Source organism: Aquarana catesbeiana, linkage group LG10, assembly GCF_042186555.1.
Source record: "Aquarana catesbeiana isolate 2022-GZ linkage group LG10, ASM4218655v1, whole genome shotgun sequence".
In the NCBI taxonomy this organism is placed as follows: domain Eukaryota; kingdom Metazoa; phylum Chordata; class Amphibia; order Anura; family Ranidae; genus Aquarana; species Aquarana catesbeiana.
Genome location: NC_133333.1, coordinates 23,646,997 through 23,661,958, shown reverse-complemented (window position 1 = coordinate 23,661,958; position 14,962 = coordinate 23,646,997). Strand labels below are relative to the sequence as shown.

General features: G+C 44.9%; 1 protein-coding gene across 2 annotated transcripts in view; it reads right to left on the bottom strand.

The window, feature by feature from the left end:
* The window catches only part of LOC141110458 (B-cell receptor CD22-like), a 44,273-nt gene that overhangs the window by 25,429 nt on the left and 3,882 nt on the right, over positions 1-14,962 (bottom strand). The window contains exons 2-4 of one of the 2 annotated variants that reach the window (XM_073601810.1): positions 4,224-4,362; positions 2,491-2,663; positions 612-976 (exon numbers count right to left, since the gene is read on the bottom strand). In XM_073601810.1, coding sequence (XP_073457911.1) covers positions 612-960 — 349 coding nt within the window. In that variant the 5' untranslated portion in view covers positions 961-976; positions 2,491-2,663; positions 4,224-4,362. The remainder of the gene's footprint in view (positions 1-611; positions 977-2,490; positions 2,664-4,223; positions 4,363-14,962) is intronic. The other variant, XM_073601809.1, reaches the window with a different exon arrangement.

Below are 14,962 nucleotides of genomic sequence, written 5' to 3'. Positions count from 1 at the left end.
AAAATAATCCCTACCCTGAAAAAAAGGCCTACAAGGACTTTAACTAGGGCTTATTTGGGGGGTAGGATTTATATTGCAGCCATCACCGACAATCACGCTAGGTCTTATTTTCGGGGAAACAGGGTAGCACAAAGTAAAAAATACTGTTTTTTGGGGTTTTTTTCACAAAATTGTTGTTAATTGTTTATAGCGCAAAAAAATAAAAACCGCGGAGGTGATCAGATACCACCAAAAGAAAGCTTTACTTGTGGGGGGAAAAGAAGGACAAGAATTTTACTTGGTTACATCGCTGCACGACCGCGCAATTGTCAGTTAAAGTAACGCAGTGCCGTATCGCAAAACAAAATGGCCTGGTCATGGGGGGGGGGGGGGAGTAAATCTTCCGGGGGTCATATGGTTAATTTGATGCACACTTTTTTCTAAGTCAATGATTCGCATACTTATCAAGTGAGCAGGTTCAGTGTGACAAGCAAGCCACTAACCTGATTCATATGGTCAACATGACAGCCCTACTTCATCCTCATGTGGCAACTCCCCATAAATATTACACAGTATATGCAGATTTCATTGGTAATTGAAAATCTTTACTCCGGTTAGACTTTTCCACTTACTGTTAACATAAAGAGTAACATATTTCTTGCTTTCTTCCGCCAGTGCTGGTGGATCCGAGTCGATCTGAGGAGAGTAACGGCCATTATCCACGGAGTTCACATTAATGATCTTGATGGTGCAGTTGCCTTTGGCCAGGTCACCCACCAAAGATACACGTCCCAAAAAAGACTTGAGCACCAAACTCGAATTCTTGCTGTTATAGATTTCTCCCTGATTGTAATGGAGCCATTTGATGACCAGATTTGGTTTAGCATAGGTGAACTTGCATGGGATGACAACACAGGAACCTTCCAAAGTTTTCATGCTTTGTGGAAATTCAAATGTCTGCGCTTCTACTGGTTTCAACATATGATCTGGAATAGAACTCAAACAAAATGTGCAGATAACAATACAACAAGATTTCGGAAAAGTCGGGAACAACTCATGGAGTTGACTTACTAAAACTGCAGAGTGCAAGATCCGGGTTTTCTCAAAGCTTAGTCGGACAAGCTGAAGTTAGAAGCTGATTGGCTACCATACACAGCTGCACCAGGTTTTACACTCTCCAGCTCTGGCCGGGCCACTCGAGGACATTCACAGAGTTATCCCGTAGCCACTCTTTTGTTGTCTAAAGCCCCGCACACACGATCGGACTTTCCGACAACAAAACCGTGGAATTTTGTCCGAAGGGCGTTGACTCAAACTTGTCTTGCATACACACGGTCACACAAATGTTGGCCAACAATCACGAACATAGTGACGTACTACGTGTTTTTTCAGCTCTTTAGCGCCACCCTTTGTACTCCTTCTGCTAATTTCGTGTTAGTAGAAGTTTGGTGAGTGTTGATTCGCGCTTTTCATTTTGCGTTTTTCATTTAGCGCTTTTCATTTAGCGCTTTTCAGTTAGTTTCTGAACAGCCGTTCGTCAGCCAGCCATGTTGCGGAATCGGAGGAGATAATGTGTTATTTATTATTGGCCTTGGAGTTATTGCTTTGACATTATTTTTTTTGGTTGAATAATAATGATTTGATTTGGTATTTTTTCTATATTTTTGGATGCATAGAATGCACTTTTTTATTAAGTTCTATTGGCAGATAGCATGTCTAATTTTATTATTTTTTTAAATTAAAATAGTGTAGAATAATACTTGGCTATGTGTTTTACTTCAAATGACAGTTTGGGAGTCGGCAGTTACATTTAAAAAAAATACAATGTAAAATTGACAAGGGACACCAACATAGTTGTATCTTTGATCTTAAAAACTACGGGATAATGGTAACTTTCCCAAATAAAAAGAAAAGCATAATAATCTTTTTCTTGATATCACTAGAAAAAAAAAGCCTTTGAAAATTAATTTGCCATAACTCCATCAGTATCACCAGCAAAGCAGCTTCATTATTATCCCATTAAAGAAGAAGAGAATTGTGCGCTGCATGTCGAGATTTCATAATTTGCTGCGTCACGAATGTTAATTCTCTATTACGATCGCTAGTTTACAAGACCGACTGCTTCTGCTTCCGAGCATGCGTGTTTGTACTTTGGACTTTTGTCCGACAGACTTGTGTACACACGATCGGAAAATCCGACAACAAACATTTGTTGGCGGAAAATTTGAAGACATGCTAGCCAACATTTGTTAGGGGAAAGTCCGACAACAATTGTCCGATGGAGCGTACACACGGTCGGATTTTCCACCAACAGCCTGACAGCGAACATTTCCTGTCTGATCGTGTGTACGAGGCTTTAGGTGTGTGCTTAGGGTCGTTGTCCTGTTGGAAGATCAACCTTCTTAGTAAATCAGCTCTATTGCTCCACCAAGCAGACAATCTTGATATTCAGCTTTTCAAAAAGATTATATAGCTTTGATCTCGGTAGTCAACCTGATCAGATTTTTTTACCTTTTAGGAGAAGTCCTAGCAGTATTCCCATGACCAGGTCCATGGCTGATGCTTCTGTGAAGCTTGTCCGTCTCCTGCTTACTCAGACAGTACTTTCCTTAAACCCACCGCCAAGAGAAGGAAGTTGTTGCAATCTTGCTGATTACTCCACAGTTTACCAATTTCATAAACCACTGCAGTTATAGATGAACATGAAACAACAGGAACAACATAAAAAAAAAAAAATTAGGAGGTGGAGATAAAAGCAAAACGTAAAAAGGTAAAATTCCCTTTCTTTATACATCAATCTTCCTGTATGCTAGTAATAAGAAAGTAAAAATAGGGGTATTTATACATTGGCGTTTCCTTAGTGATATTCAGGGGGATTCAGGATCACAAAAAACACACAGGGTACCCTAGATGCAGTGGCGTCGCTAGGGGGTGGCTTTTGGGGCTATAGCCCCGAATCTGGGGCCCATAGCCCAGAGTCTCTCAGAGACGGCCGTGGCCTCTCTGCAGCCGGGCCGTGAGTGCGGTGGGCAGCACCAGAGAGCGGGCAGGCAGTACGGAAGAGCTGGGAGAGAGAGCAGAGAGATAACATCACCACTCACCGCCCACCCTGCATCACTGTTGTTCCGCTCTCACTGTGCAGCCACGGTCAGCAGAGAGATTACATTATCTTTCACTGCCCGCCCTCCCTCTGGTGACCTGCAGCGCCTATGATGGAAGCCCCACTAGTCCAAGGCCAGGACCGGGGGATGTGTGAAACCCATCATAGGCGCTGCAGGCTCCAGAAGGTGGGAATTACAATGCTGCCACCATGCCACATCACTGGGACCCCCGATCCTGGTTCGGCACTCGGGCGGCCGGCTCTACTCTCCTCCTCTGGCTGCCTGCTGTGATGATGATGGGCGCACCGCACACCATGGCTGAGCAGAGCTGCTGCAGGACACATGAAGTCTGTCTCCTGGTCAGGTAGGTCAGTGTATGTATGTCAGGTAGGTAGGTCAGTGTATGTCAGGTAGGTCAGTGTAAGTATGTCAGGTAGGTCAGTGTAATGGTCAGTGTATCAGTCAGGTGAGCTTAGTGGTCAGCATTGATGGGCACTGGTAAGCCAGGCAGCAACCAGCAAGTGAGCTTACCCCCTCCCCCCGCCACACAACCCCACCGCCCAGACAAAAAACCCTGCGCAACAAACGCCCCCCCCCCCCATGCCGGCCTTGGACTTCGGGCTGAAGCCCCTGGTTATTTTACCACCTAGCAATGCCCCTGCTGGGCATCCTCCCCAAGCAGGGCCACTGATAAGGCAGTACAGCCAGCCCTCCTATACCAGGCCGCATCAGTTCAAAAGGGGGGCCTGAGCACCCGCTGAGCTGTACTGCCTTGTGACTCTTGTGGATCCTCCTGCACCGCTACCAGTTTTCTCCCCTTGGCTGCGCTGCAAGGGGATCGATTTTATTATCCACCTCTTCGATCTGCGGTCTGGGCCTCCCTGTGTGCCCCCCCCGCCATGATTTCTAACAGCAGCCCTGTCCACAAGAGTGCCCAACACTGCATCCCTAGACTGCCCACCTGTCCACCTCCGTCCAGGGCTTCCACCCACAGGACCTCCGCTTGATTTCAGAAAGCACACAAAACCACGGCACATAATAGAAGTCTATGGCAAACCACGGGTACACTGCGCTGCACCACACTGAATCAGTGTAGAAGTGCCCTAAGTTAGTTTAGATAAATAAGTTGTATAAGAAACTCACCTCATCCTCAGTTTTGATCTTCTTGGGTGCTCAGTGTGTCGTCCCCTTTCAATTATTCAGCTCACAGGAAGTTACAAGGACACTGGATTTCTAGCAGGATCAATAAATATTTTTGGTACTTGCAGAAAATGTTCTTATCCTGCAAAGAGAAAACCAATGAAGCCACCAAGTCCAAGGGCTGGTAAGGTACAATATATTACACTTTTGTTCTTGGTTTTAAATATCCATTAAAGTATAACGAAGGTTAAGAAAAGTTGTCCCTTTAGTTCTACTTTAAAGCAGAACTTCACTCTCACAATCAACATGTAATTATGGATGGATGGGGAAGTTTTTGCTTTAAATATGAAAACTTACCTAAATTTAGGGTTGCCACCTTTTCTTCATGTTAAACCCAAACAATTTCGTGGAGCACAGCAATTTTGTTTTATAGTATTAAATATACATATATTTTGCTATTAAATAACATTTCTAATCATATGAAGTTAATAACTGGAGTCCCCCTTTACATCAGAGTCCACAGAGTTCCCCTTTACATCTGAACTTGCAGAGTTCCCTTTCACTGTAAGGAGAGACTCTGCAGACTCTGATGTAAGGGAGAACTCTGGGGACTCTAACATAAGGGATGCTCTGGGAACCCGGATTTAAGGGGGAACACTGAGAACTCTGATGTACAGAGAGGACTCTGATGTAAGGGGGAGCACTGTGGCCTCTGGTGTAAAGGGGAACTCTGATGTAAGCGGTGCTCTGAGAAACCCTGATTTGCCTTAGTGTACTCACTCAGAGGCAGGAGAGAGAAGGGGGGAGACTTCAGTCACAGACAGGGATGGATGGTGAGCTCACTCACCCCTTGGCAGTCAGCACCTCCCATCCAGATGTATAATTTCCGGCCCCCACTTTCCTTTTCTGAGGCACATCCCTGGAGATTGGGGTGCGGGCAGACACAGAGGGGTAGGGGTGGTGGGAAGAGGTGCAGATCGAGCCCTCTCTCCTCTCCTGTCTGTGTGTGTGTTTTGGGGGGAAATTGTTAGTGATGGCTTTGGGCACTGTAAAAGAAAGAAAGACAGACACTCTCAGCTTAGACAACTGCAGCCAGCAACCCTGATGGGAAGCCATAGTCCAGTCTGAATAATGTGTCCGGGTTTCAGTCAGTCTGAAACCCAGACGCATGATTCCAAACCCAAACTGTCCGGGTGAATCTCGGACAGGTGGCAACCCTACTTAAAGTGGAAGTAAACCCTCCTATCGTTTTCAGCCAAGGAAGCTGCCATCTTTGCCTCTGTTTAATCTACAACTGCCATGATGCTGCACATGTGATCAGTTATGACACCAGCCATTGGATGGCTTCACAGTTTGGTTGAGAGCACAACCAATGGGAGTGTTACATTTCCGGCACGTGCCGGAAATGAAACAGTTTTATGGATGGGTTTACTTCCGCTTTAAGTAGCGTTTTTGATTTGTGGTTCTCACATTCAGTGTAGTTCCACTTTAAGGCCATTTTCACACTGGGGGGCATTTTTAATGTGCCTTTGGGAAAAAAATAGCGCCTGTAAAGGCCCTGAAAAACGCCTCCCCTGCAGCCCCAGTGTGAGAGCCCCCGAGGGCTTTCACACTGGAATGGTGCGCTGGCAGGACGGGAAAAAAACTCCTGCAAGCAGCATCTTTGGGGTGTTGCGGGAGCCTTGAATACACCGCTCCTAAAAGGCCCCTGCCATTGAAATCAATGGAATGCACTTTGCGGGCACTTTTAATCCTTTTTCGGGCTAAAAGCACCCCACTAGCGTCCAAAAAGTGTTGCTGAAAACAACAGTAGTGCACGGTTAAAAGTAGCTTTACCGCTAACGCCTCCCCCCCCCCCCCCCCCGCGCCCCAGTGTGAAAGTAGCCTAAGTTCTTTATTAGCTTGATGAATCTGGGCCGTCACATCTTAGGCTACTTTCAGACTGAGGCACTTTACAGGTGCTATAGCGCTAAAAAATAGCGCCTGCAAAGCGCCTCTCCTGTCACTCCAATGTGAAAGCCCAAGGGAACGTTTAAAAAAGTCCTGCAAGCCGCATCTTTGCAGCACGTTCACCGCGCCTAAAGTTCCCCTGCCCATTGAAATCAATGGGCAGCTCCGCTAAAGTGCCTGCGAAGTTCCGCAGGAGCGGCACTTTGCAGACGCTTTTAACCCTTTATTCAGCCGCTATCGGGGTTAAAATTGCCCCGCTAGAGGCTGAAAAGCGCCTCTAAAACGTCAGTAAAAAATATTTTACAGTGCACACATACAAGAATGACATTTTCCTGTTCTTGTAAAACATCAGTAAAGCGCCGCTAAAACTAGCAGCGCTTTACCACCGACGCCCCCCGCGCCTCAGTGTGAAAGTGCTCTTAAAGGAAGAAGTTGTACTATGCGCAGACAACAAAAGAACGATCGTAATTCTTATATCTACACCCAGACTTGGTAACATTACAAAAAAGTATCTGATTGGGCTCCGTGTGAAAACATCTCATTTGTGCTTTTCACAACACGGCTGATGTGGTTAGCAAAGTGAGAAATTGTGAAATTTCCCATAATGCTGTACAGGAAATTCAAGCGTCAAATTGCTCAAGTCACGGGAATTGAACGATTCTTTTAATAAATAAATAGAAGAGTAAACCAAAAAACATTGCTGCAAGAAACCAAGGAACATCATCATGATTACTAGGGGGCGACGCACAGGAAGTTAAGTTCTTGGAAAGACAGAAATGTCTAATGTGAAGTTGAAATTTAAAGGGTAACTCCACTTTCGTGGGAAAAAAAAAAAATCAAATAAAGAAAAAATAATATAGCGTGTACAATTGCGACACAAGTCATATTGTGATTGAATGTTTTTAAAAATGACCTTTCCTTTTCAATTTGCAGCGCTGTCATTTTCTGAAAATGCAATATGGCCACCTGGAGGTGTTCTGTATACATAATGTGTACAGAACGCCCCCCCCCCCCCCCCCCCCCCCCCCCGAAACATAATTTCCTGTTTGTGTGATTGGCTCACCAATTCTTCCAGAAGTCTGCACTAAGATACAAGTCAGATTTTAAAGCGGAGTTCCACCCCCCCCAAAAAAAATAATAAATAAAAGTCAGCAGCTACACATATTGTAGCTGCTGACTTTTAGGCCTCATGCACACTGGACGTTATAATAAAGTTATAAAAATGCCAGTAGCTTTGCAGTGTGTTTTTTCAACGTTTTTGCAATAGCGTTTATTAGCGTTTTTCAGCGCTAGTGTTTTTAACCACTTCAGCCCTGGAAGATTTGGCTGCTGAATGACCGGGCCATTTTTTGCGATTCGGCACTGCGTCGCTTTAACTGACAATTGCGCGGTCGTGTGACGTTGCACCCAAACAAAATTGACATCTTTTTTTTGGTGGTATTTTATCACCTCTGCGGTTTTTATTTTTTGCGCTATAAACAATAAAAGAGCAACAATTTTGAAAAAAAACACAATACTGTATTTTGTACTTTTTGCTATTATAAATATCCCCATTTTTTAAAAAAAAGCTAATTTTTTCTCAGTTTAGGCCGATATGTATTCTTCTAGATAATTTTGGTAAAAAAAAAGCGCAATAAGCGTATATTGATTGGTTTGCACTAAAGTTATAGCGTCTACAAATTAGGGGATAGATTTATAGCATTTTTATTATTATTATTTTTTTTTACTAGTAATGGTGGAGATCTGCGATTTTTATTGGGACTGCGATATTATGGCGGACACATCGGACAACACTTTTGACACATTTTTGGGACCATTGACATTTATACAGCGATCAGTGCTAAAAAAAATGCACTGATTACTGTAAAAATGTCACTGGCATGGAAGGGGTTAACACTAGGGGGTGATCAAGGGGTTAACCGTGTTCCCTGATACGTGTTTCTAACTGAAGGGGTAGGGGACTGACTAGAGGAAGTGACGGATTGTGATTCCTAACTAATAGGAACACACGATCTGTCTATCCTTTTCTGGCCCTTTTATTAAGCCTAAAACATTTTGAGTATATTTTGGATAAGTATAATTTAGTTCTGTGTTTTCTTTGACTGGAAGCTTTGTCTTTTAGTGGCCCTGTCGCTTTTTAGTGGACATCATTTCCAGTTTCGGTGTTGTTGTGCCGTTGCCATGGATGTGCTTCCTGTTCCAATTACATCACTTTCGGTATTGCTGATGGGCTTCAGGCTGTTGTTGCACCATTGGTATGGTGGCACTTCCTGTTACAGTCATGTCACTTCTGGTCCCAGTCCTAGTTGTGACGTATTTGGCATCTCCCTTCTTCTTTGGCATCATTTTGTGCTTAGATTCCCCATGGAAGGCTCTATTTCCTCACCAAACCATTTCAGAAGTTCACTGCTAGCAGTGACGAAACGCGTTGTAGCCTGGAGCAGTGTCACAGCCAGTCGTTCATGGGACTTTAATGTGGTTTTTGATTTTTTTTTTTTTGAGTCCCGCAGTGATGTTTTTTGCTCTTTTTTGATGATTTTTCTTTTGAATTCCATTTGGGATTTAGCTTCGATGAGCCTTTCTGGTTTTTGGGCCTATATATGATATTTAATTCTAATGTTTAATTTTGTAAGATTATTGCATGCAATAGGAGATTTTTCTGGATAATTACACTTGAATTTGGGTGTAACCTAATAGTATCTCCCAGCTCAAAAAATTTCTGATTTTCCTAACATTGCTGGGGGAATTGAGCGTACTGGGCGGGGGGTTGAAGTTCTGGGCAATGGAAATGCTACTGTGTCTTGAAAATTATTGGGTGAGGGAAGTGTGGGAAGTGTGTGTGTGTGTGTGTGTGTGTGTGTGGGGGGGGGGGGGGGTTAAAGTACTGAGAGAAGAGATTTTCAGTTGTGTCTTGAAAACGGCTAGGTGGGAAGTAGGATGCTGTGCGGGGCCCAATGATCTAATGGAGGCCCTGTATGTAGGCAAAATATAGACAGGGGCGGACTGATAATTCATGGTGCCCCCAGGCAATAGGAGATTATGGGGTATACAATCACACAGTATACACATACATGTACACACAGTATACACAGACAGATGTAAAAAAAAAATGATTTATACATACTGTCCCTGGTTTTACTGAGGCTGGCAACCCTGATGGGGCCCCCTAGTGGCCCAGGGCCCTCGGGCAGTGCCCGAGTGGCTCAATGGTCAGTCCGCCCCTGAGTATAGATAAAGTATGTCAAAGTATTGACAAAGAGTCGGGAATGCCTTGAAATGCATAACCACACTCGCAGGACATCCCCTGCCATCTGACATCATCCATTGGGTTCCTCTGGAGTCTCCACCTGACCAGGAAGTATGTAAGGGAACTCCAGTACAGTGACTGGCGCATAGCATCGCTCATAGAAATGAGCATAGGCACATCACTAATATAAATAAACATGGGCTCGCGCATGCACACAGGTAAGAGGGCACGCAAATGCACGCACGTGGGAGCGTGCCCCTGGTTTCTGGCGCCAGATAGGCTATTCAGGGGATGCTCTTGCTCACTGTCTGTACTGACTGGTCTTCAGCTTTTATTGTGTCCTGAGTGTATTCTGTTTCTGATTTCCGTTGTTGACCCGGCTTGTTACTGACCTGATCCTAGATTCTGCCTGTACCTCTGCTCACCTGTTCCTGACCCCGTCTTTGTTCCTGATCACGCTTATGCTTCTGCCTGCCTGCCTGCTAGTGAACTTGGCTACCTCTGTGACCTCACTCCTGCTTCCGACTGGTCTTCATACTACTTCTGAGTGTCTGCTTTGGCTGTCCTTCATAACTGCTCCAGTCGTCGCAGTGTTCCTGCCTAAAGCTTGCTGAGAGCTCCAATAAACTTCCAGAACCTGCAGTACATGTGGAGTGCCCCTTTAGCCTCGGCTGGTCCAGCGTGCTTCACATCTGCTCCTGGCCTGACTTCTCAAGCCTGCATCTCCTTCTGAGAGTTCTTCTACCAACACCTGCCAGCACTCGTGTTCCTCCTGTCCCTCGGCACCATCTGTTCCACCTTCAGTGGAGCCTGAGTTGGAGATACCAGAGAGAGAGAGGCCAACCTTGTCAATTCAGTCTCCTACCAGGTACATGACAAAGTACTCTGAACTTCCTACGTCTACGCAGCTGGAGGCACAATCCTTGGACTGGACACCTTTGCTACAGGGTTCCCTAGATGTCCTGATCTCTAATGCTCTACATGCCTTCACAAACTTACTACATGTGAGTTGCCAATTTGTTTTTTATCATACAATAACTGTTTTATTGCTGCAATTACTGTAGATGAGACCTCTGCTGTGTGTGTTTTTAGGTCTTGATTCAAAGGACAAGCCCACATGCCATGCCTCAGTTACGTGGACCAGGAAGAAGAATTAAACAAACAAAAAGAAAGATTGGTCAAGAAAAAAAAAAAAAAGATTGGTGAGTTTTTTCTCACCGCCGCTTTCCTTTATAAAGGTTTTGCAAACTGACTAATACAATCAATTATCCTTTGTACTATAACAGTTTTGGTCCTTTAATAGTTTATTTTTTTCTAGAGGTCTATACATCAGACCAAAAAGAGGGGCGAATGAGGAGGAAAAAGAACAGATGGGTTTGGTTCCAAAGAGAGAGTCCCTCCAAATGAAGTACATTTGGGACCTGTGGTATAAAATCCCAAATCTATCCATATATTAGCTTTCACTAATGCCCATGAAAGCAGCATGTAGACTGGGAGTATCAGCTTCTTCAGCCAATAAGGTTGCTTCTACACCATTACCATGATGGCAGCCATTTTGTGGAATGGACAAAAAAAATGATTTGTATAACCAAAAAGCATTTCGAAGGGGTTTCCCTGCTTCTTCATCAGTCAGTGCCTGAGGCAGAAGTGGTGAACCACTTTGAAGCAAGTTGCATAATAATTCTTTAGTAATATATACATTTCACTGTGTGGCTTTTGCAAGAGCCTTGGCAAAGAATTTGAAAATGTGGAGAGTTATATGTGTGCACCGCATCGACCGAACCACACTGCATGGGATCCTGTGAATGTCTTTTCCTCTTTTTGCACTATACTGAAATTTCTTACTCTTTACTGCACACTGAAAGCTTTTCACAATGTGCATTAGAAGTTGCTGGTTGCAGGATGTCTATCATCATCTGGCTCTTTCCTCAGCAGTCTGACTGTTCCCTGCAAACCCCATCCTTCCTTGCATTTTGTTTCTTTCAATCATGGTGGCTCAGTATCACATGTGGGCATTATCTTGGGCAGTTTGCGTGTAAATACAGCCTGCCTAGGAACTCTCGCTCCTCCAAATTGACATCTACCCATCAAGGCATTGTGGTCTTTGCATAACTCCTCCCAAGAGCCAGCCCACTGCTTGCATCAGGGCTGAGGACCCTCGAGAGAAGTACTGAGGCATTCTGCCCACCCTCCACCAACTGTATTGCATAGAGAAGCCCAGACCCCAATGATGACATAAATGGGTATAAATTTAGGTATTTAATAGAGACGGAAAGGTTCTATTTCAAATTTTCATTAGTATGATTGTTGAATACCCCTACGCATATAACACATAAAAAGAGTTCAGAACTAACCCAAACCAACCATATGATAGACCTGAATTGCAGTCTCTAAAACCAAAACCACCAAACATGGTTCCAGTCCAAATATGCCAAATAATATCCAGCTGAAAAAGGGAGGTCACACTTAGTCGTTAAACTGGTATGACCTGGGTCAAATGTATACAGCACATGCTCTATAAATGGTGCAAAAAACACCCCGGGGAAGCCCATGCTATGCAGTGGTCCTTAACACGTTCCACCAACTCAGCAGCTCCCTTTGAAGGCCATGTCCTAAATCTTACTCACAAGTCACCATATTTTTATGCCCTGGAAAAAACAAAAACAGAAGGCACACCAGCCTTGCACATTACCTTAAAAACGAATTTTTTTAAAGGAATGAAACAAATGTGTACTCACAAACAGCACACGATATGAAGCTCATCATAATCCACAGTGACCTGCACACTCTGGTCCAGCGTACGGTATAGGGTTTGCTACCTTTTCTTCAAGCCAAACCCGAACACTTTAGCAGCCTGGGACATCTTTGGGTGCCCCAAGGAGAGTAGTAATGCGGTGCATTTAGCACACTGCATTGAACAGTGGGTGTGGCCAAATTGCTCTTGCTGACATAATCTCCTTGCCCCCCCCCCCAGTGATGTTGAACCTGCCCCTAGACAGCCGCCCGCAGCCTTTGGATGGCAACAAATTTGTGTGTGACTATCTTGGTTACTTGGGGAGCCACAGCCTGGTCTGAATAATGTGTCAAGCGTTTCAGTCCACCTGAAAACCGGACACAGGATTCAAAACCTGGACTGTCCGAGTGAATCCCGGACAGGTGGCAACCCTAGTACGGAAGCCAAAACTCTGGCTCTGAGGAAGAAGGTACCTACCCTCAAAACGTGTCAGCCATTGGAAGTGTCTTCCCTATGCTGGGATTGGCGCAGTGGACCAGAGTGTGCGGGTCACTGTGGATATCGATGAGCTTGATATCATGTGCTGTTTGTGAGTACACATCTGTTTCTTTAATAAAACATTTTTTAAGGTAATGTTCAAGGCTGGTGTGCCCACTGTTTTTGTTTTTTTCAGTGTTCTTTTTGGGCTTCCCCAGTCCTCAGGGGGCTGCAAAGTCTTGCCCAGCTTCAAGTTGGCAAAGAACTAAGGTCCTCCATTGCCAGAACATCCACCTCACCCGCAGGAGGTTGTACATTTGCTTATATTTTTATGCCCTCCTGGCTCTAACTCTCTTTCCCCTTCTTGCTCAGAGAATGTAATTAAATATCCATATAGTGGAACACAAGAACCATATATTTATATATTATACACATTATATATAAGTATAATTATAAAATCCAAGGAGTGTGCAGAATAGGGCGCTCTGGATAACAAGGAGACTTTAATAAACAGTACATGACTGGCTCTTAAAATGTGGTTAATGAACAACGGCAGCACTTCAGAAGAGGGAAGCACACTCTATAGGAAAGACAAATCAGAGATGAAGGCGCTTCTAAGTGCAGTGATAAAACACTTTAATGACAAGGTAGGGTTAAAAACACTTACAAGATGGAATTGAAAAACAGGCACATCAATGAATCCATGGTGTCCAGGGGGATGCCTCCTGGGAGTAAAGAAAGCTGCAGGTGGAAGTTTCAGCTGACCAGCCGTGGGAAACACTGTGTCCCTGATCCAAGATGGAGAGCCATGCTTTCAGGGCCAGCATGATATACAGGCAACTGGAAGTGACATCAGAGTGGGTGGATCTGGAGCATGCCCAGACACTCCTTCAGCGTCTGGGCATGCTCCGAAACATGCCCCGCCCACTCTGACGTCACTTCCGGTTTGCCTGTATTCCTTGCTGGCCCTAAAAGCATAGCTCTGCATCTTGGATCAGAGACACAGTGTTTGCCACCGCTGGTCGGCTGGAACTTCCACCTGCAGCTTTCTTTACTCCCAGGAGGCATCCCCCTGGACGTCATGGACAGAGGCGGCTCTAGGCTTTGTGAGGCCTTAGGCAAAACTTAAACATGAGGCCCCATGGACTGGGACGCTCCGTGATGAGGCCGCTATTCCTCAGGCTGCGGGCAGTATCTGATTTGTCCGTCAGCTCCTAAGCCACAGAGTCCCAGTGGGGGTGGACGGAGCTGCTGGCATCAACTTCAGTGATTGAGAACAGGCAAATTAGGCGGCCGCGAGGCCCCTGTGAGTGCGAGGCCTTAGGCGACCGCCTAATTTGCCTAATTAGAGAGCCGCCTTTGGTCATGGATTCATTGATCTGCCTGTTTTTCACTTCCATCTTTTAAGTGTTTTTAACCCTTCCTTGTCATTAAAATGTTTTATTACTGCGCTTAGAAACACCTTCTTCTCTGCTCTGTTTTAACTATAACATCCGGTCACCAGAGCCACATTGTGGAATGCATAGGCATTACAATATAGCAATATGAGCCGGCAGAGGTAAAGTAAAAAAAGAGAGCAAAACCATAAAAACGGGGCAAAAAACAAACAAATTTTATATGCAAGCATTAAATAGCATTTTATTCCATTATCAAAAGCATTTTCATTCAAACAATATCTGTATACCATATATTGAAAAAAACTTTAGGGGACCTCCATGGCTCTCAGAGCCAAAAGACCTACACAACATAAGTGAAGCTAAACAAGGAGGCAAATGTGCTTCTTTCTTTCAAAGATAACCCTGCACCAGTGGCGGCCCGTCCATAGGGGGTGCATAGGCAGCGCCCCCCCCCCCCCCCCCTCCAGGCAGACACAAGAAATTTTTTTTAAAGCTGGCCCTTAAAAAAAACGAAAAAAACAAAAAAAGGTCCTTAACCACTTGATTACTGGGCACTTAAACCCCCCTCCTGTCCAGACCAATTTTCAGCTTTTAGCGCTGACGCACTTTGAATGACAATTGCGCGGTCATACAGCACTGTACTTAAATGCAGGTGGCAATGGCAGGCACAGATGTGGCATATGTGCCTCCTTCCTCTTCGGGACCGATGTCCCTTTAACATAAGCCGATGATCGGCTTTTTTTTCTCCTCACGCTGACAGCATGTAATCAGCTGTCATTGGCCCGGGATCGGCCTCTTACTCGGATCTGTGATCATGTGAGTCTCCGTGACTCAGTGATCACTGCGCGCCCTGCAGGGTGCGCGCGGTGCACATGCACAGGGGAGGACGTCCCATGACGGCCTCCTGGAAATTGAGGTCTGCGCTGTGGCCGTCATT